Source organism: Rutilus rutilus (genome assembly GCF_951802725.1).
Source record: "Rutilus rutilus genome assembly, chromosome: 12".
In the NCBI taxonomy this organism is placed as follows: Eukaryota; Metazoa; Chordata; class Actinopteri; order Cypriniformes; family Leuciscidae; genus Rutilus; species Rutilus rutilus.
The window spans coordinates 33,240,343-33,261,690 of NC_140217.1; the positions used below are offsets into that span (position 1 = coordinate 33,240,343).

General features: G+C 38.5%; 1 protein-coding gene across 3 annotated transcripts in view; it reads right to left on the reverse strand.

Annotated features, from left to right (window-relative positions):
* Positions 1-811: 811 nt before the first annotated feature.
* The window catches only part of pdzrn3b (PDZ domain containing RING finger 3b), a 91,008-nt gene continuing 70,471 nt past the window's right edge, over positions 812-21,348 (reverse strand). For all 3 annotated transcript variants that reach the window (XM_084426501.1, XM_084426503.1, XM_084426502.1), the window contains 7 exons: positions 8,815-9,068; positions 6,427-6,514; positions 4,814-4,912; positions 4,623-4,685; positions 4,438-4,539; positions 4,234-4,350; positions 812-3,124 (listed from right to left, as the gene is read on the reverse strand). In XM_084426501.1, the coding sequence (XP_084282627.1) occupies positions 1,589-3,124; positions 4,234-4,350; positions 4,438-4,539; positions 4,623-4,685; positions 4,814-4,912; positions 6,427-6,514; positions 8,815-9,068 (2,259 nt within the window). In that variant the 3' untranslated portion in view covers positions 812-1,588. The remainder of the gene's footprint in view (positions 3,125-4,233; positions 4,351-4,437; positions 4,540-4,622; positions 4,686-4,813; positions 4,913-6,426; positions 6,515-8,814; positions 9,069-21,348) is intronic.

Here is a 21,348-nt window from a genome sequence, read left to right on the forward strand (position 1 = left end):
TCACATTTCCATTGACAAAGTGTTTAGATAATAGAGTGGTAAATCGTAAATGCCTAAAAAGCCTATTTGCTCCATACACAATGCCTTCACAAAGTATTCACTTAAGCCATGTTTAAAAATGTATGAATGTTATTGTAATAGACAATAAAATAAGTGGCACTTATTGATGGCAAGATGGCACACCTTTCAAGCCCTCAAAAACACACACACACACACACACACACACGCACGCACGCACGCACGCACGCACGCACAAAGATGAAGATACATTTTTATATAAAATATGTGGAAACTTTCTGGTTATATAATATAATCAACTTTCTGAACTACATCCCTCCACTAAGACTTTGACAACAGTTGGTTAAAACAAACTACAAAATTAATTCGATTTGATATTTTGTTATCAAATGCAAATACAAAGTTTATCAGAAAAAGACTGAGCTAGTAAGTGTGTTAGGAACAGAAGTCTGCGCCGCTCACTGCAGCCGTGGCATCGCAGACCCTTCAGTGTGATTGTAATGAGATAGAGGTCTGTTCACTGACCTGAGCTCTACATTTCAGAGCTACACACAGCTGGGGACAGATAAGCAGAAACAAGGGCTTGGCTGGGTCAGTGGCCCTGAGGTCGAGTGGTCACTGAAGTGTGGACATCATCCACCCATAACCCCCCTAACACACTTTGACACAAACAGAAACTCACACATATCTGCAGAACCCTTTCTTGCAGTCATTTCAATTGGTTAGAAGAAAAACCCAAATAAAAAATATTTTTTTTTTAAAAAAGTTCACAACAATATTTTGAAAGCTCATCAAATATAAAACAATAATTTATTATTTCTCTCATTTTACAAGACATCAAATTGCATTTCTAACTAATGATTTGTTAAACTGTATTATCTTGCTGTAATAGAATGGAAACCTATACAAAAGGCTTTTTGTCTACAACAAACATTGATATCAACAATAATATGAACAGATTTAGATTTTAATACATGGTTTCACTTTGATGCATGTCTAATTTAACAGTAGCTGAGTGAAGTATGAACTTTAGGAATAACAGCACCTTTTCTTTAAAATCTGTAAAGCAAAGTTATCGTTTTTGTTGTAAAACCCTGTCATAATGACTGCAAAGTATATAATGACACATGCCAAATATTCTGTGATGACCATGAAGCTAAATATCTGCATTACTTTAATAAGCAATATGTATGCATACAAAAGTACAATACTGCTGACTGTTAGTTACTTGTTGGAAAAAAAAATAAAAAAAAATGCTGATGGTTGTTTATGGTCCTTGTATTGTTTTCCAAAACTTTTAAAGAGGCTGAATGGTCATGAATCAGTTCCTTAATATAATATTTCAAACCACAAGCTCAATATAGAAACGAACAGAGCAAATAAGAAATCATTTGTATAAATCCATCGTTCTATTCAATCTCTGAGACTCTCATTGTACCTACTCTTGGCAAATGGCAAAGTTCCTTCAAACAAGGCATTCATATTTCCTATTTACAAATATTGCCGCATTGAACGAGGCAGGATTGTCTACCCCAATCGGTAGTGTCCTATTTACAGAACGTTACAGAGCCTACACCGTGGTCACTGACAGTAGGGAGTTGTACACTCGTGTCCCATCGGGGGACTTTGTACCATGGGTCAACAGTTCCTGGATAGTCATCCAATTGTCGAAGATTTTCTTGTTCCGCTTCTTCATCATCTTTTTGTGACTCAGTTCAATGATGTTGAGCTCCTTCTTGTCTTCAGCGCTGCCTCCTTGCTCCTTCAGACAGTCAATACGGCTCTGCTTCATAAACTCCCTGCGCTGGCGCTGCTCTTTGGCGCGAACGGCGTGTTGCTTGCGCTCCTCTTTGCTCCAGTAGCGACCCATCTTCATTTCGCTGATGGCATCGTCATCTGTAGTCATCCCGCTGCGCTCCTCTCGGATCCGTATGGCTCGCTCTTTCAGGAGCTTGTCCCGGACGGGCCGCTTGGTAATGTAGCGTGTACCGTCACTCCGGATCTTCACTTTCCATTCCATCTTGGGTCCCAAGTCAGCAGAAGCAACGGGGTCCCGGCACATGCTGACTAGGCTCATCTGGCTTTGGGCGTACTCCACTGATTTTTGCTGGATCAGTTGCATGTAGCTCTGGTAGTGCTGGGCGTGGGCCGGGATGTGTGCGTGTTTGTAGGGAGATTGGGGCTGGGCATGGCGACCTACTTTGCGCTCTCGGACTTCGGGCTGGATTCCAGCTTCAGACTCTTTCAATAAGGCTGGGCGACCCCTGGTGGGGCTGCAAGCCTCTTGGACGGGCGATAGCAGAGGTTTAAGAATTCTGCTGCCACCCGATGTACCGCTACTTGCCCCTGCCTCCGCCTGATTTTCATTTCCACGCCGCAAGGAGTTGTCCGGGGAGAGCTCTAGAGTGAGTGGCGTGCTACGGCAACTTTCTCCTGTGTTGTACGCGCTGGAGCTGTCCTTGTCGGACTTTTCTGGGAGTTCGCTGATGTCCGCCAGCTCGTGGCGTCTTGCATCCACGCTCGTGTTGTAGTTGCGGAAGCCGCTGTTGTGCAGCATCCAGGACTGTTCGCGGCACTGCTCGCGCAACTGCTGCATGCGGTGCGCTCGGACTATGCTCAGGCACTCGAGCTCAATGCTGCGGAGCTCCTCGTTCAGAAGCTCCAGCTCTTTGTCGACGCCCTCCTCGCCGACGCCACCCTGTCCTCCACCTACACTGCCACTGGGCCAGAACAAACTCTGCTCTGGTGTTCCACTGCTGCCTGTGCTCTGTATCTGGCACTTGAGCTCCAAAAGCTCGCGAAACCGTTCACATTCGTCAGCAGGAAAGTCACCCAAGAAGTCTGCGTCCCCATAGTCTGCGGAAATGAAAGACTCGCTGCTGAAGGGGAGGTCGCCACTACCTAGGGTGTCCTGACTGTAGGCGAGCATGCGCCGGCTGCCTAGCGTGGTGGAGGCGCTGGTTTGGTCGTCTGCAAGATTCTCCTGCTCAGAACTCTCATCGTTACGAGTGCTGTCGTCAGTGCGGCCCACTCCACTGTCCTTCTCATGGTGGTGGGAGAGCAGCGTGGCAGTGTCTGTTGTACCTTCATCTTCCTCATGCTTCTTCTGAAAGAAAACAAGTCAGGGAATGTCATTACTCTGATTTGTTTAATTTGATGTCAGTCACCTTCATATTAATATTAAATATTAATAATTATCAGTTATCATATCAAATATATCCATATTGGTGCATCCCCATCAAAATATATCTTGTGCATACACTGCCCGGCCCAAAAGAAAAGTCGATGTTTGGATTTAAATAGGCAAATGCTTAAGAGTCAATGATTGGATCATTATTGCAGTGATTATTATGTTTCTAGCATGTTATATGTTACAGTTCTTCAAACCCTATTTGATGGAGTGTGTAGCTTTTCGTTTCTTAAACAAACATGTATGAAGACACATAATGGCCATATTCCAGGATGACAATGCCAAGATTCATCAGGCTCAAATTTTGAAAGAATGGTTAAGAGGGATAAGAGGGGCATGAAGAATCATTTTCACATATGAATTGGCATCTCTGAGTCCAGACCTTAAATTCATTGAAAGTCTTTGGGATGTGCTGGAGTAGTGCTGGACTTTTGCATTCTCAATACGAGATCTTGACCAAATATGGATGCACCTCTGGATGGAAATAACATCACAACATTTATTTCTATCAAGAGGTGAATACATTTTTGGTCAAGATCTACAGGCTTTTCCAGATTTTTTAGAGGATGTTTTTTGGAACCTTTTGTATGTGACCTTTTGTATATGACCATGTATGCTAGTTTTGGCATACATATTATAAGAGTAGGCAAGAGTAAACAATCATTCATTAATGTTTGGGATGCATCAGGACACATTAGTGCTTACATTACTAAATTGAATGCAGCCATATGAGATCTGACACCTGATCAAGATGCATTTGACCCTGTTTACACATGTAAATTGCACAGTCCACTTCAGATCGAATCACCTGAAACAGATGTTAATACCAGGTGCAAATGGGGCCTAAACTAGTCATGCTTTATTTAAACCAAAGTCCTGGCTTGCCTGCTTTATCTCCAGCTCAGTGACGGACACAGAATTTATGATTGATATGTTAGATGTCATGCAATGACAGGCTGAGATATGATTGACTGATATGCCTCCTGACGGACACCACGAGTGACTTTGTGATGGATTTACTGTACCTGCTGGAGCATGCTTGCGGTGAACTGCATCGCCTGATGGTGTTGTTGCTCCAACATATCCATGTGGAGGTCATCCAGGTAGTCGTTTCTGTCATCATCCATCCAGCCTTCATCCAGCTAAAACAAAAAGGACAGGAGAAAAGCTATCAGCTATCAGCTGTCCTTGAAAGTAGAGTAGCTTGGTCTCTGACCAGGGTCTCTGACCTGTATCTCTGGTCGAGCCAATAGCAGGCACACATTTGGGTGTTCTTCACTGGTTAAAAGAGCCACTGCTTCCTCACGGTTCTGGATCTCAATGCCATTGATCTGAATTGTGAAGTGGAGATTTTTTTAGACAATGCCTGAAAATGATGGAATAAGACGATTTACATAAATTAAATAAAGCAAACCTGGATGATTCGATCTCCCTCTCGAATTCGTCCATCTCTTGCAGCAATGCTGTTCGGATCAATCTGCACATTGAGGAAAATTGGTGACCAAGACTATAAACTCGATTCACAATTGAAACCACAGATGTTTTAAAGAACGTGCCTCAGACATTCACAATCACAAATACGCCTATTTTCATGATGCAACTCACTTCACTGACATAGATACCCGTCTCATCCTCATCATCGGTCCTGTAGCACACAGTAAACCCCAATTTATCCTGGACATTAGTTCTGTATAAATCCACTTCCTGAAAGAAGAGAGTGATATTTTAATGCATAGAAAAACAGAAGTCATTTGTAAGTTGACTTGCCAAACAGTGTAAACAAAGCAGTTTAATCAGAAAAATGTGCACAATCTGTTGTCTTGATCTACACATTTGAATAATTTGCCCAGATTTAAGAGTGCCGCGACAGAACGGCATGCTGCCACAAACGTACATGAACAGAGACTCGTTCATCTTGTGTCAACACCTGTAATCTACAAGATACATATGGAGATCACAGCTCTCATGGGGCAGGTATCACAGCAGATATGAAGGAAGAGGGTGAATGAAGCTGTTATTGAGCAATCAAACAGTTCACTACAAAAAAATCCCCTGTAATCTACTACACCAACCAACAAATGCTCCACCATCAGTCTTCGTCAATGTAAATAGGTAACTCACATGAATACATGCCTAGGCAAGGAAACATATGCTACTCTTCAAAAAATGTAGGGTTTGTAAGATTTTTTTTTAATAAAGTTTTTTTTTTTCATATGATAGTACTGAGAATAAGACTTTTTTGTATTGTGGTAATGAGAATAGGTGGTAGAAATGTCACAATGTAAAAAAAATCTTCTTGGTCCTAAACATAGACTTAATTAGTTTTTAAATATAACTGTAAAAAATATAATTCCTTACTTATTATTTCCTTTGGGTTTGTGGTGAAATATAATCATAACATTCTTGACAAATTTCATGAGATTGGCCAAGCAATAATTGTCCATTATAAATCTCTCAGACTATTTAAAAAAAAAAAACTCGATCTTTTGCTCTTATGGATTTGCTCGTGACCATGCTGATGAAGTATTTGATAAGCTGGTTAGTTCATTACATAACATGATTACAAATGTTTTCCAACACTACACTATGGTATGAAAATACCCCAAAACATTTAATGCATTTCTACCTCACAGCATCTAAAACTATCTTTCCTTTGTCCTTTAAGTGAAATGGAGAGCATTAATAAAAGAGGTAAACAAGGCAGGAGGGTGGTGGTGTTGTTGGGCATTCAGATTGGCCCCATCCCGGTCGTTGATCTCTGTCTGCTGGAGGCCCTCAGGGGCCAATGAGAGGTCGTTAAGAGGGCTATGTGCAGAGCATCTGCTGTTACAAGTCTCTGAACTTCATCTCTTTATGAACTCACTCGTGACCCCTCATGACTCACTGCCTACCACTCTCATTACAGTGTAATCTGTCTATGCTCATTGTACATTCAGATCAATCACGCCAGTCTAATCACCGATATATAAGTCAATGACAAAGTAAATAATGATATCCTTGTCTCGCGTCTGTTCAAGGGAACAAGGCTAAAAAGGCTACTTGATATCGGTACAGCTGACCACTTCAATGTCTGTGTGAGGTAATGGAGGGTATGGTTAGTCAATTCACCAATAGATCAGTGGACACAGTTTGCATCAGGCCTGGCGTCAGCATGTCTTATTTCACATTTCAGGGACGACAGAAGATGGAGTAAAGAGAGAGAGATTCTGTGGCATCACCTCATATTCTAGCTCCTCTCTTTCCATCTCATGCTGCATTCCCTCGAGGAAATCATTGGGGTCGAAGTATTCATGAGCAGGAGAGTGTCTAGAAAACACAAAACCCAAACCATATCATACTGTAAAGAACAAAAATATAGAGGCACTGTGCTTATCAAATGAACCCTGTATTCAAGTTTTAGACGGCTGATTAATACATACGTTCTATGAAATGCTACAAGGCTGGCGGAGGTGCCAATTTCACATCTCACGTCTAAGGGATTTTACTCTTAGTAAATCACTGGAATATGTGGTTTCTTGTGGATAATTGCTTTATAAAACAACCTAAATAGTGATAAAAATAGCAATGTTCAATAAATATTTTAATTTATTAATAATAATAATAATTAGGGCTGGGTATCGATTCAGATGTTACAATTCGATTCGATTTCGATTCACAAGCTCTCAATTCGATTCGATTTCGATTCTCGATTCGATTTTCGATTTCGATTCTCGATTCGATTTTTCGATTTCGATTGTAAATTAGATTTCGATTCGACTCAATGAATATTTAATACAAATCCTATATTTATTAAAAAAAGAAAAAGAAAAGAAAAGTGAACATAAGTTTTCAAGTGTTTAATTAATAAAAATAAATTAAGAGCTAAAAACCTGTATATTAAACTCTTTTTATTTTAGGTACAATTGGGTACAGTTAAAACAGAACCCAACTCATTTCAAATGCATACAATGAATAGACAGGATTTGAAAAATTGATGCTGAAAATTGGACAAGTCAGAACAGTCACATGTCTTTATCAAACAGGTTAACAATCCTCATATAAACCCATATAAAAACATTGCATATAATTTTTATCTGTGCCCTTTCTGTCTAACAGCTAGGCCATATACAGAAATTGAATAAAGTTATATAACAGTCTGCGGTGCATTAATTATAAATTATATATAGACTAATCAAAGTTACAAAAGTTCTTTAGTCAAGAGCAGTGAGTGTTTTTGTCTGTTCCCTTTGTTCTTTGATTAACTTTAACGGCAGAGATAATTAGTGGCTACTGTGTACTGTCCCTTTAAGACCAGCCGCTGTTCTCAGAGACGCGGCTCTCACACACGCCTCGTTCTCTCAAGAGTCATAACTCTTCACGTTCATCATAAGACTGCTCTTATGTTATGAAAATACTCAACAAAAAGACATTTTGGCATAATTGTGTGTGTTATTGTTCGTTTAAGAGCGAAAGATAACTCTATTCTGGGCTGTCTTGTGCGCACGCACGATATCATCGCAAGTTGTTCTGTGTCGCAGTCAGGACGTTCACAGGCAGCGAGCTCTTTTTTGTCTTGTCGCGAATGAATGGTTTAAAAGCGTTTGCATGAATAAGATCTAGTGTTACATGAATACATGTAACACTAGCCAAAGGATGACCAAAAATGAACAGATGCTGCATTAATTGTGTTAAAAGCCCAAATTTGTTTATTTCATATAAAATCGCAGCATTTTGCGTCATATAGCCTAATTGCTTATAGGCTTGACATCGCGATTGCGATATGATTAAACGTTCAGCACTAGTTGAGGTTATTTTATGATTTAGATAAAACTAACATAAAATCTCACAGCATTAGCTATAAAATGGAGTTTGCAAGCCAATGAACAGTGGAGGAAACCTACTTGGGTAATATATTAAATAAAGATGGAAAAAAATCGATTCTTGGCGTTTGAGAATCGATTTTGAATCGACCACATTTTAAAAAACGATTAATCGAAAAATCGATTTTTTTGCCCAGCCCTAATAATAATAATGATTTAAAAAAAAAATTCTTTAGACAAATATATATATTTTTTTAAATGGCTCATCCAATTGATTTTAGATCTGTAGCTATCAACTTTATAAAATGATGTTGAACAACACCGGTCATAATTTATTTTGACAACTCAACCCATATCTTTTAATAGTAAAATAATTAATACGATAAAACCAAGCATCTGCAGAAATTAGATATCAGCAAGTTATTTTTTAATTTTGGTGTGTTGGGAAAAATTCAATTCAATTATTTTCTCTTGGCTACCAAGTTCCTGTCAGTAACATGTGAGAGACAAACCCCGAGGACACATGCAGTGAGATGTGAGAGGACAATGCAAATCCAAATAAATGAGAGCAACTTAATTTCATCTTGTGCCCTGGGCCAAAACACTGTTAGTGTGACAAGTATATTAAACTCTACTTGGGTTGGTTGAGCAACTTCTGAATTATGTGCAATGGCACGTAAATGCTACATTTCCAATTCGTCTCAGCACTCTCTTTGCTATAAACAGCACCATCTTCACTAGTTAGGAGTCAGTCATAACTGAAATCTGTGATATGCATTCTGATTGGTCCAGAGGTCTGAGACTCACCCCTCTGGGAGCAGGTACTGTTCAAGCACATCCCCAGGCGGGGAGGACGTAGGCAGCTTACTGAGGGCCATGATATGTTGGAAGGTGATGTCCGTCTGGGTGCAGATGTCCACTACCTGCGCTTCCCCAGTTGGGCCTGTAGGTTTGGGCCTGGGAGCACGGCGTAGCACCTGGACCATAATAGGCTCTTTAGCCATACGGAAGGCCTCAACTGCCTGGTCGTGCGTCGCCTTGGACAAGTCCTTTCCATTGACCTGTTGAAACGGACAAACATAACAGCACTGATGTTAAAAATCGTTTAAGCATTAATGTGTGTGGAGTTTTGCATATGACTGAGCAGGCTGCATAACACAAACTACTCCATTATAAAGCTGCACTGAGATGACAAATTCAAGGGAGCAAAGCAATAAAAACAACCGTTACAACAGAACAAAGCGTCTGTAGAGCCTCTCGCAGCTCTCGGGGGTCAAAGATAGACTCAGCAAAACAACAACATAAATTAGAAAGCTCTCTCTTGCTAATTAATCAGGGTCATTAAACAAACTGAACCAGGGGAAACGAATTTAGCTAAGTAATTTGAAGACGAGGGCCCCCCTGGAAGATGATGTGGGAGCTGTACAAGAGGAAATGAATGCGAGCTTCAGGGCCAAAGCATGACACACCAATCAAGAGCAGAGCTCTGCTGATGAGGGCTGAAAAGAAATGAGAAAGAAGAGGTTCAAAGCAATCTTTTAGTGCAGAGAACCAAGGCCAGATGGGGTCTGAGCTGCACACATAAAGGGAATTTTGTACAGTAGGCCTACTGAACTTGCATTTACAAAATTTCAATTCTTGCTACCCTTACAAAGAAGCAATATGGAGGCAACATATGATGCTAGTACTTTGATGTATACCATTGTAAAGAGTTACTACTTAATCATTTCTAATGCAGATATAAAATAAATAAATAAAGTGTATATAATATATAACTGAGAACAAATTAATTGCTTAAATCAAATGACAAACACATGTCCAAAAACATGCTGTCAAGTAGTAAAAAGTATACATTTTACTGCTGTTGTATTGCATAATTTATTTCCAAAAAGTGTCCTGTATGGGCTGATGTGAAGTCAAGCTAAACCGAACAGCTAGCGCACCTTCATTAGGTTGCAAAAGCATGACAGTTTCTGTTAGTGTGTTTGCTAACAGGGTGTTTGACCTTGGGTGGAACCGTCTTTCTTATCTCAGAGCTTATAGAGATTTTCCCCATGTTCCCGTCTCAACAAACACAGCATTCCCATTTGTTCATTCTTGATTTCTAGACGAGAGACAGCTTTGATAGGATCTTTGCTTGAGGCATTCACAGCCTCGTATGCAAACCCACACACTCACACACACACACACCCACACACTAGCACAAGGGTGTGATGAAATTCAAGGAAAAAAAACACAATAAATTGGGTGATGCAATGCTTGAGAAGGCACAAACATCTTATTAGTGCACACAAAGTGAATATCTCCAAATGCATGCACACATTTTTACATACAAATACTCAAATAATGGTTTAGCCTTCATTTTCTGAGACATGGATGGATTTCTCTAGTTGTATGCCATATATTCTTTTACATCAAACATTTCTGCAACTTGTCCGCAGAATCACGCCTCTCACACAGCTTTTAGAAATGTATCCACTGAAATCCACTGTGCATTCTATTTCCTTTATAAATAAATAAATCACTTGTGAGAAATATATAGAGTCTAATTCACAAGCTGCTGGATCCAATTCTCGGATTTTCAAACAGGCAGGACCGGAGCACTTCAGCTTTGAAGAGGGAATATGTTAACTAATAACCAAGAGGATTAAAACTAATCCCAGCTAGAGGGATAATTGGAACATCCAATATGAATCCAAACTCTGAAACTTCCGAAACAGAAAAAAACTAAGATTCACCATCTTCATAAATAAACACTAAAAAAGCCTTTTAAAATTTTTAACCAATATTCAATATTAACTTTAAAAAGTATGGAGGTTTGATAGTACAGTGAGGTGTATAAGATGGTTAAACCATGGTACATTCATTTTACAGATAGTATGGTCCTTGAATGATTATGGTAATTACAGTTTGTGGTACTTCCAACATTATTTAAATCCTTAAAAAAAAAAAAAAATTCAAAGGTATGTTTTATTGGACATGATAACATGGTACTACCATTATAAACTAATTTCAGTACCAAAGTATATTTCAAAGTACCACAACATAACCATCTCATACCATGGTACATTTCAAAACCACATGGTAGTCCCATGGTATATATTTTTGAAAAGGAACTAATTAGTAAATGCTAACCTAGAAATAAAACCGTATCAGTACAGTGGTACATGTCGGAAAAAAACACACCAAGGTACCTTCTTTTTTTTTTTTACTTAACTGCTGTTATTGAAGATGGCAAATATTTCTTTTCTTCTTTATTTTACCTTTCAACTCTTAACTCCTTGTATTCAATTCTGTATAGATTTTCTTTTCCTCTCTCTTTCTCCATCAGCTAGGTCAATAACACAATCATCCCTTTTTGTGTGTCCGTCTGGTTCACGGTAAGACTTAAGTGTTTAGGAATCCCTCTCCTCCTCGAAGCCCACGACCCCGAGACAAAGCCTCAACCCTGGAAACGTTCTGCCTCACTGCCCCTTCAGCAAAGGGAAAGGGGGGAACCGGGACCCCCATTCACACAGCTCACCTCTGACACCGTCTCACTGAGGAATACACACCAGAATAGTGCAAACTGAGCCTCCTCACACTCTGTTTAACACAGACCCAGTGGAACGACCACTCACGGATGACATGCTGTTGCATTAGACAATTCATACAGAGAGAATATTCATACTGACACAATATGAAAAGTTAAATCTAAAATATAAACTTCACATGCTGCTTAATATTTTTGTTTATATCTTACTGACCCCAAAGTTTTGAATGGTAGTGTAGCTAAACATATCCTTAGTCTTGATCTAGATCTGGGTCTTGGCTTATGGCCTTAAACAAGACTACAGTCTATTTCTAATATACTAAATGCCCTACTAACCTAAATCACAAATTTGCATGGTATATTTACCATTATAGGTAATTCACAAGGAATCAAGGCTCTGAATGAATTCATGTCATTACTCCAACTCTGGTTAGTACCAGAATTATAAAAAAAGTCAATCCTTTTTGATGTGAGGTGGATTGGACCTTTTTCCCGCTACTTGTAAATATCAATAAACTCAATGAAATGTCAAAATTAAACATGCATTGGGAAACACTACTCAACAACACAGAAATATCAGATGCAAACCTAGATCAGGAGCATTTCACATCATCAATGTCTGCTTCACAAATACCAAATCAGACTCTGATTTTCCCCATGATATAGTTTTCTCTAGTTAGGTGGATGTTTTACATTCTACACATTATCCCCCGGTTTCACAGACAAGGCTTAAGCCTAGTCTCAGACTAAAATGCCTGTTTGAGCTGTTTTAAATGAAAGCAACTTGCTCTGACATATCTTAAAATATCTTAAAATATGCCAGTGCCATTGTTTTGTCCCAACATGCACACCAGTAATTTTTTTTTTCTAAGGCAGTTTATAAAAGCTACTTAAATGTCCTAATTGAACTAAGGCCTAATCCTGGCTTAATCTAAACCCTGTCTGTGAAACCAGGTGTATGAGTTTAAGAAGAACATTATAAAAAATGTGACAGACATCTTAAAGGGTTAGTTCACCCAAAAATGAAAATTATGTCATCAATTACACACCCTTCATGTTGCTCCAAGCCCGTAAGACTTTCGTTCATCTTCGGAACACAAATGAAGATCTTTTAAATGAAATCTTAACGATTTCTGTCCCTCCATTGACAGCTATGCAACTACCAATTTGACGCTTCAAAAAGTTCATAAAGAGATTGTAAAACTAATCTATATGTACTGAGCAGTTTAGTCCAAATCTTCTGAAGAGAGACGATCGCTTTACATGATGAACATACATAATTTAGGCTTTTTATTCACATATAAACATTGATTAGCGAACATAAACAGAAGCTCAACCGATCCTGCTTGACGTGTGAGAATGAACCTCACTGGTTCTTGCTGAAGCTCAAACATGCTGCGTAACACACAGGAATGAACCTCATTGGTTCTTGCATGTTAAGAGAACATGCTTGAGCTTGCGTTTACCACAACTGACGTGTGAGTTGATAAATGTTTATATGTGAATAAATGTCTAAATTCAATCTGTTCATCATATAAAGCGATCGAGTCTCTTCAGAAAATTTGGACTAAACAGCTCAATTCAAATGGATAGCTTTACAATCTCTTTATTAACTTTTTGAAATGTCAAAGTGGCAAATCGTCAACAGAGGGACAGAAATCTCTCCGATTTCATTAAACATATCTACATTTGTTTTCTGAAGATGAACGAAAGTCTTACGAGTTTGGAACGGCATGAGGGGAGTAAATGATGACAGAATTTTTATTTCTTGGGTGAACGAACACTTTAAGGCTTTATTCCCAGAATCCCTGAAAGAACATTCTCACCATGTGTTAGTTCTGTCCAGAGACTTAATTCCTCTTTTCTTCCAAACATAAAAGTCTTAAAGAAAAAATGGGGGAGGGGGGTTTGCAATCTGGCAGGGTTTGATTTGGTCTAGAAGATGTGTATGTCTGTGTGTGTGTTACGTCATTCAGAATGAGGAAACCTTCTTACAGTTCTGACTGACTTGAAACACAGCAACCTTTATACGCTGCGGCATGCCATCTCAGTGTGGATTAAGCAGCAAACAGAGGGAAACTAATGCCCCTGATAAGCATGGACGCCTGCTAAAAGACGCCGCTGTTTACTTGCTCTTAATCCTGTTTAAGCATGAGACCTTCTGTTATCCACAGAGGATCAATAGTAGAAGGCTAAATCACTTCCTTCAAGCTTCCTGTCTCTTATAATGAGTTGTCTGTTACTTTCCGTTTGAGGAAATACAGTCTCCCAAACTCTACCACCTATTTCCTTACCTTACTAGCAGTTTGAGGTTATAACCAGGCTCACATGAAATCATCTCCCACTGAACTTTCTGCAGAATTTAAGGCCATATTTTGGGTACTTGAATATGCTTGAAGAATAATGCAACTGTCCCCAGTAAAATCAGTGCAACAAAATGTGGGAAAAGTCCAGATCCCTTCTGGGCCTGGTCCTAACCTGGTCTGGTAAACAAGAAATGAATTCCTATGGAAAAATACAGTATAGACATATAGAAGTTATTAGTGAACATCCAGAATTTGTGAGAATGCAAAGTGGTGGAGATGAAGAGAAAGCTGGTTTACATGTAGTAAAGAAGAAGTGCAGAACCGAGAACTTCAGAAACATCTGAAGCATGGACTCATCTTTTAATGTTAATTACTGTCAAAGAGTACACCTGTGAATAATTAGTTACTGCCTTCTAATCACTGTTGTTTAGTTTGCTTTCACTCTTGAGCTTGTGCTCATCTAGAACCAATCTGTAGATAATCCTGTTTATACAAGAATCATGTAACCAAATATATGCAATCAAAATAAATTAATATAGCATCACTGCGACCCCACATCAGTTTGGAAATTAAATGTATGGTTAAAATAAAATAATAATATCATGCAGACAATTGAGATGTATGCAAAATTGCTGACACTCACACACTCTTATGTTCTAATTAAATGTTATCTGTGGGGATTGTGGGGAATATATAATGTTACAAAACATATATTTGACAAATTATGCCATCTGGGCAAAGAGAGCTAACACCAGAAATGCTGACAATACCATCTTCACACTCTTGCACAACAAGCTTTTAGTGCCCATGAATGTGTAAAGTACTTCTTTAAGACACAGCAGCCCCAATATTTTTTAAAGCGAGCCGCACAGCAAGCAGTATTTAGAGTGCTCATTCTGAATATAAATGATATATAATAGCTCCATCATCAGCATTCATCAGCCAACTGCTCTAGCCTAGAGAGTTCAAACTTCTCTGTTAGCATGTTTTATTCATGACTCAGCATGGACACCAGGGAAGCATGCCACCATTCCCCCCAACATGCATGCACTCGATTTTATGCTGTTAAATTGTGTCTTATCACATTCTAAAGAATAAAAAGTCTCTGGAGTGGAAGTCTGTTCTCTGATGATGGAAATGTTAACAGCAGTTTAGCTTCTCAGAATTGGGTCTATTAATATAAATGATTCAGAATTAAGTCATTTCTTTGGTTAGAATGGATAAAGGTTGACATGCTTTGCTTTTAATATTTCCTTGTGTGTAATTAAAAAACAGACAGCAAAAATATTTGACCCCTAGCATTAGACAGAACAAATGGCAGACGTAACATCACGAGTGAAAACAAAGACAGTTGGGACGCTTAATCTGGTTATATATCATTTTAATTGCAAAGAATCTGATGCATCTGTGCAAATAAAGCTGTCCATAAAAACGTGTGGGCACACCTGTGTTTGTCCATCACCATGCATAATCATGTCTGCGCCAGACTTATGGAGACTAATGACAAAACAATGCTCATCTATTCATATTCTCCACTGAGAATCTACTGCAAACTATGTATCGTCTCCCTGTAATTTTTTTTTAATAAAATAGACAGCAAAAATACTAATCAAGATGCATTGAAAAAAAAAATTCAAATTCTATCTGATATTTGTGTGTGTTTTGAGTTTTTTCTGGCCAGAATTGCATTTGCTTGTACACATTTGTGTATATTACAGCAAACTCTAGTACAGTTTATTTTCTTAGTGTTAGTTAATAAAAATGTTCAGAGAATTTACATTATATTTACCCAATTGGCAAAGCTTTTTTGTCTTACAAACTTTTGCACTTAAGGAAGTATATCAAATCAGTCATTTATGAGGTTACAATTCAGTCTAAGAAGGCAGCTTCCTATGTAGGCAGTAGACAGCAAGGCACGTCACTAAGCTTTCAAACAGAACTTCTGCTTCTTCATGCTGAATATGTTTTGTCTGTACCTTAACATGTTTAGTCAAACTGGGTCTGTGAGCAGCTTAAACAGTTCGTTTTAAGTCCTTACTTTGCTATGGTAAATTAATATTGTCTACAGCACTGTCAATGACATGTCAATATTGACATGTTATGTCTGCATTTCATCTGCCCATTTGTCTCATTCCATCTGTTTCATGTCACTTTGTGTATGTCTTTGTCATGTTCTGTCCATGCTTTGTCTACCCATCAATGGCAGTCGAGGAAAGTGTTAGCATGTAAGCCAGCAGACTGTCGGCCACCTGCTACAGCGTGAAGCAGCTGTGGAAGCGCTGTGGGGAGGACCTGTCCCTGATTAAGATAACTAGACTACGCTCAGTCTATTTCCCCACAGCAACGAGCGTTTTCCATCCCATCAATGTAAAGACTTATTAGGGGAAGAGGGGGATAACGAGAAGGATTGTGATAGTGGAAGCAGTTTGGAAAAGACGATGCAACTAAATGACACAAATATGAACAAAATAAATCTTTTGTAACAGAATTATTAAAGTCTGATGCCAAATAAAAAAATTCATATGGATGGATGGATGGATGGATGTATATGAAGTCCCACCATCCATCCATCCATCCATCCATCCATCCATCCATCGACATGGATGGATGGCATGATATATTTAATTCATACACACACATTAAAAATCAATATTTATATTGTTTGATCTCTGACTTTTTATTGTTGATTTTATTTCTTAATCATCTGATTTATTAAGATTATTTTGAATTTCTTTTTATGTAGAGCACTTTGAATTACCATTGTGTTTGAAATGTGCTGTATAAATAAACGTGCCTTGCTTTGGGGGACGTTTCATTTCTGCAAACGTTTTGAAGAACGTGAAAAGTCTGCCAAAGTGTGTAAAGTTACTAGCAAAAATGCATTAGCTAGCACTCATCCAATACAAACCTAATCTGTGTCCGAGCTTCAACAGTCTGACTGTTTTGATACTTTAATTAAAACCAAGGTCTTACACGAGGTGCAGACGGGCGCCATGGCCATTACAGGCCACTTCTAGGGAGATTAGGAGCCATGGAGCTGTCAAACACAGTCTCCACCAACATGATGGGCCAACATGGGCCCATCAGTGACAAAGGAGACTAGATCTCCACATGGTGCATACCTCTCCTGTTTGAAGCACTGAGTTCAGCACAGTAAGAGAGAGATCAAGTTTACTCGGGGATGGCGAGGCAAGCTCGCTGCGTACCCTCTCGGTTCTAATTATCTTAACTGAAGGGGAAAATGACCTTCTCTCGACCTGTAGCTTCACAGGGACTAATTCTCTTTTCCTGTGAGCGGTTTTGTTAAATGGGGCCGCTACACTGAAATCAATAGGCCAACTGAACCTGTTTTTAAACACAGAATTTTGGCAAATGTTGCCAGAATACAACATAAAAGCACAGTGGAAGCTAAGCTGCTCTTCCAAGATGAATGCTTGCCACTGAAAAACTGAAATGGGTTAAAAGTACGCTACCAACCATTCAAATGTTAGGGGTCGATAAGATTTTGTAATGTTTTTTTTTAACAAATTTAACAAATTAACAAAGAGCGGGGGGAATTAACCATTTTTTTTGTATTACAAGTATATATATTACAAGTTCTTATATGTAAATATTAATTATTACATATTATATAATTAAATATGCACCAATTTGCAAACATTTCCAGAACAGAAATCTGAACACTGGATTAAGCCAGGTTCAAAAGTTTTGTTTCATTTTGTTGACAAATGACAGTTAAATGTTTTTACAGAGGGGATTTTGAAGATCTCTTTTAATCACTTTAAGCACCATTTTTTTAGGAATACAATTTTGTCTAAATTCTGGTGAATTATATATAAACAAACCCCTCAGTAAAAACCTTCAGAATATAGATAGGAATAAAACTGTAAAGCTTGGTGTATGTAAGTTTCTTTTTCCTGCTTAATATTTTGATATCTAACTATTTTAGATTATTTGATAAACAGAAATTTCAAGAGAACAGCAATTATTTGAAATAGAATATCAGAGTAAAACAGAATATCATAAAATATTTTGACAGTGCACTACTTCACTACTTCAATACTTCATTGCACTATTCAAGACCACATAGACAACAATAGGAATAAGCATACAGCAACCAGTCTGATTCACAAATAAAAGTAATCTCATGAACTGATTCTTTTGAACGAATTAGTCAAAAATGTCATGTGTTATCAGTTTGAATTTATTCCTTTCACCATGTCCAACTCAAGAGTTTTGTAATAATAAACGGCACTATAATTAGAAAGAAACAGTCAATTTTGGGCTGCCAATTGATTAAATAATCAAATTAATCACATATGTCAATACTTGCACTTAGATAAAGCTTTATGCTTGAATTGCTCCCATGATATCAGAATTCCTTCTTACAGAATTTACACACAGGTTGAAGAGCATGATTAACCCTCTGGGGTAGAAAAATCTACTTGCAATACTCCGTCATTTATGGTCATACAGATAAAAGCAATGGCATGTGTTAATTTCAGATTCCCATGTCTAGAGTTATTTGTAGTGTATCCTGGAGCACACGGCCTGTGTAAATATTTCTGGGTGCCCATGAATCTCTCTCTATCAGTTAGCCTCTGGGGAGCTCTAAAAGAGAGAGAGAGAGAGAGAGAGAGAGAGAGAGAGAGAGAGAGAGAGAGAGAGAGAGAGAGAGAGAGAGAGAGAGAGAGAGAGAGAGAGAGAGAGAGAGAGAGAGAGAGAGAGAGTGCCAGACATCCTAATGAAGAGGATCTGTGTGTATTATCTGGGGATGGGCCCAGTCTGAAGCCTGATCCCCTCTATATGCCATCCAATGAACCACACACATTCTGACAAATCTCCAGATCTCCCCAATAACATCTAATTTTCAAAAAAGCTGTTTAAATCCCCAAGACCAATATCAATCCATTGCAATAACGCAATTCCATGTCACAATCTTCAACACACGTGTGTTTACACACATGCTTGGAGAGGTCAGCTCGACACATGGGTAAGCGGGCGCCTGGGAAAGGATGAGTCAACAGATCACTTTCACACTTCAAATGAGTCTTTCACTCTATTCATTAAAGCCCAGCGACATCCTGCCGCCACTCACAGGCCTTAATTGTGAGTGACCCCGACGCCAGCCAAAAGCACTCTCAACATTACCCCACGAAACAACAACCCCCTCTGCCACATACTTCTCCAGGCACCTACTGTCTGTGTGAGACGGACCGATCGGACATCACAAAGACTCCATTATCTGTCTGTGGTATACCTTTGCAGTATACATGAACAATATACTTTCCCATCACGATTGTCGATTGTATAATATTACAACATAAAGGCATAATATACTGTATGTATATAAATATAATAATATGCAATACCATAACATACAGAATATATACAATTTAATGATGTCATGCTGTTTGTGGTTGCTGCACTTTCTGAACAAAGTTATTTGATTTGCCATGACCTTTGACCAAGTTGATTTCTGGAAAATGATTAGAAATTTCAAGGTTATTTCCAGGTTAAAAACTGATCATTTATATATATATATATATATATATAAAAAATTGCTTAAATATACTATAAATATATAAATTGTATTAACATTAATATCATCATTATACATTTTCATAATGCATATTTTTTCTTGTTGTGTAATGTTTATTATGGTTATAAAAACTCAACTGTTATACAGAACCGATTAATAATTATTATCATCAAACATGAAACTATATTAGTCCTGGAAAGCCTGGGATAGAGATTGAACGATTCAGCGATGCTCTGTCTACCTGGTTTTAAACGCGTCCTGTGTAGGAACAAAAAAAACGCGTCCTATGCTGTTGCTTTCAGCAGGGACGTCTTCTCTCTTCTGAAATGTCTCTGTTTGATGCTTGTTTTGGTAAAAGTCAACTGCTCATCATGTCTAATTTCAGCAATGTCACAATGTCTCATTCAGCACAGAAAAATGATGTCTCTCTTTGTCTCTCCAGACAAACATGGCAAAAACAGCTGCAACATCTACAACCAGTAAAGATAACAGTAATATCAAATCTTCTCAAATGACACATCAGTATTATGTGAGGTGTAACGAACGCCATCTGATGTTAAACATGGATGAGCATCTTTGTCTGAAAAATCTTTTCTCAGGCATGTGATGATCCGGCTTCGAGTAACTGACAAAATGAAAGTACCAATAGAGAAACCAGTATGGTTCTCTTAACTAACAGCCTGTCAATCAAAAGTAATTGACTGCAGCATGACAGATGCAGTCGAATAGAGGAGTGGGTCGAATAAAGAGCTCATATGATGGGCCCAATATGTCTTTGTCTCTTTTCTAATTTCATTCAGGGTATTTTGGGGGTTTTTTTCAACAGGGAGTGATTTGAAAAGGCTGACGTTTCCTTTGAAGCCCAACATCGGCTGTTGGGTTGTTAACAAACAGAGACCATTTATTGTTGTAGTGCTCACACAAATACACGTATATATTCGCTCTGCCCTTAGCGGGAGAAAAAGCTTTTAGTCCCGCTTTCACACAGTCTGTATGATCAAAGCGAAGTCTTTCACAATAGTGACTGCTCTGTCATCAACAGCTAATGCAGAGAAACAGCCACTGTGGAATATAGTGAAAGGAGAAGACGAAGTGGCCAGGCCACTCATTAGATTTACTGAAAGCACCTTCCACACACCATACAAACACCAAGAATGCATCCCTTAGTAGGCGAGGAAGTGCTAAAAATGTGGTTGTACAATCTTCCTGGATGCTTTCATGCCTGAGATCCACAAGAAGTAGCGATTCTAGGGTTCTTTTATCAGGAATTGAATAAATTAACATATTTTAGTTTGTGTGAGCTTTTTAAATCAACAAGAAGCCCCCATTTTGGAACATATCATTTTTATTAAAATGAATTAAAATTAAAATTGGTTGATAACTGTCAATTTCTGTGATAATGTGTTTATGGGTGCACATTTACATAAGTATAAGCAAGAGCATGTGTCCTGCCGTGTTCTCAGAGGCCCCCTACTGGCTTTCATCTACAGCCTCCCGGCGATATTGTGTCAGACATCCTAAAGCTGTAAGCGTCAGGATCAAAAAACCCACAGGAAATTAAATCAGAGCTGACAACAATGTCAAACAGTAACACACTGCTCACAAGGACACAGTTCATACATGATGCACGACATGGCACAAAAATATCTGACGAATACATTAATGAGCTCACCAATAAAAATTCCAGACACCTATGTTGTTATTACAATTTATATATATGCATATCAATAATCTGCCAATAACCCACTTTATACAAACACATAACAAGAAACAAAAGCAACAGTCATTTTTGTATTTGGCTCAAATCTAACCACGCCAAATAGATGGTCAGCGATTAAACAACAGTGACAATCAGCCCAAGAATGGAAAAGTTAGCTGCTTTAAACAGAGAAGATGGACTGAGATCTATCCACACATCAACCCTGTAACATGACGAATCATAAACTGTCTGTCACACTCAA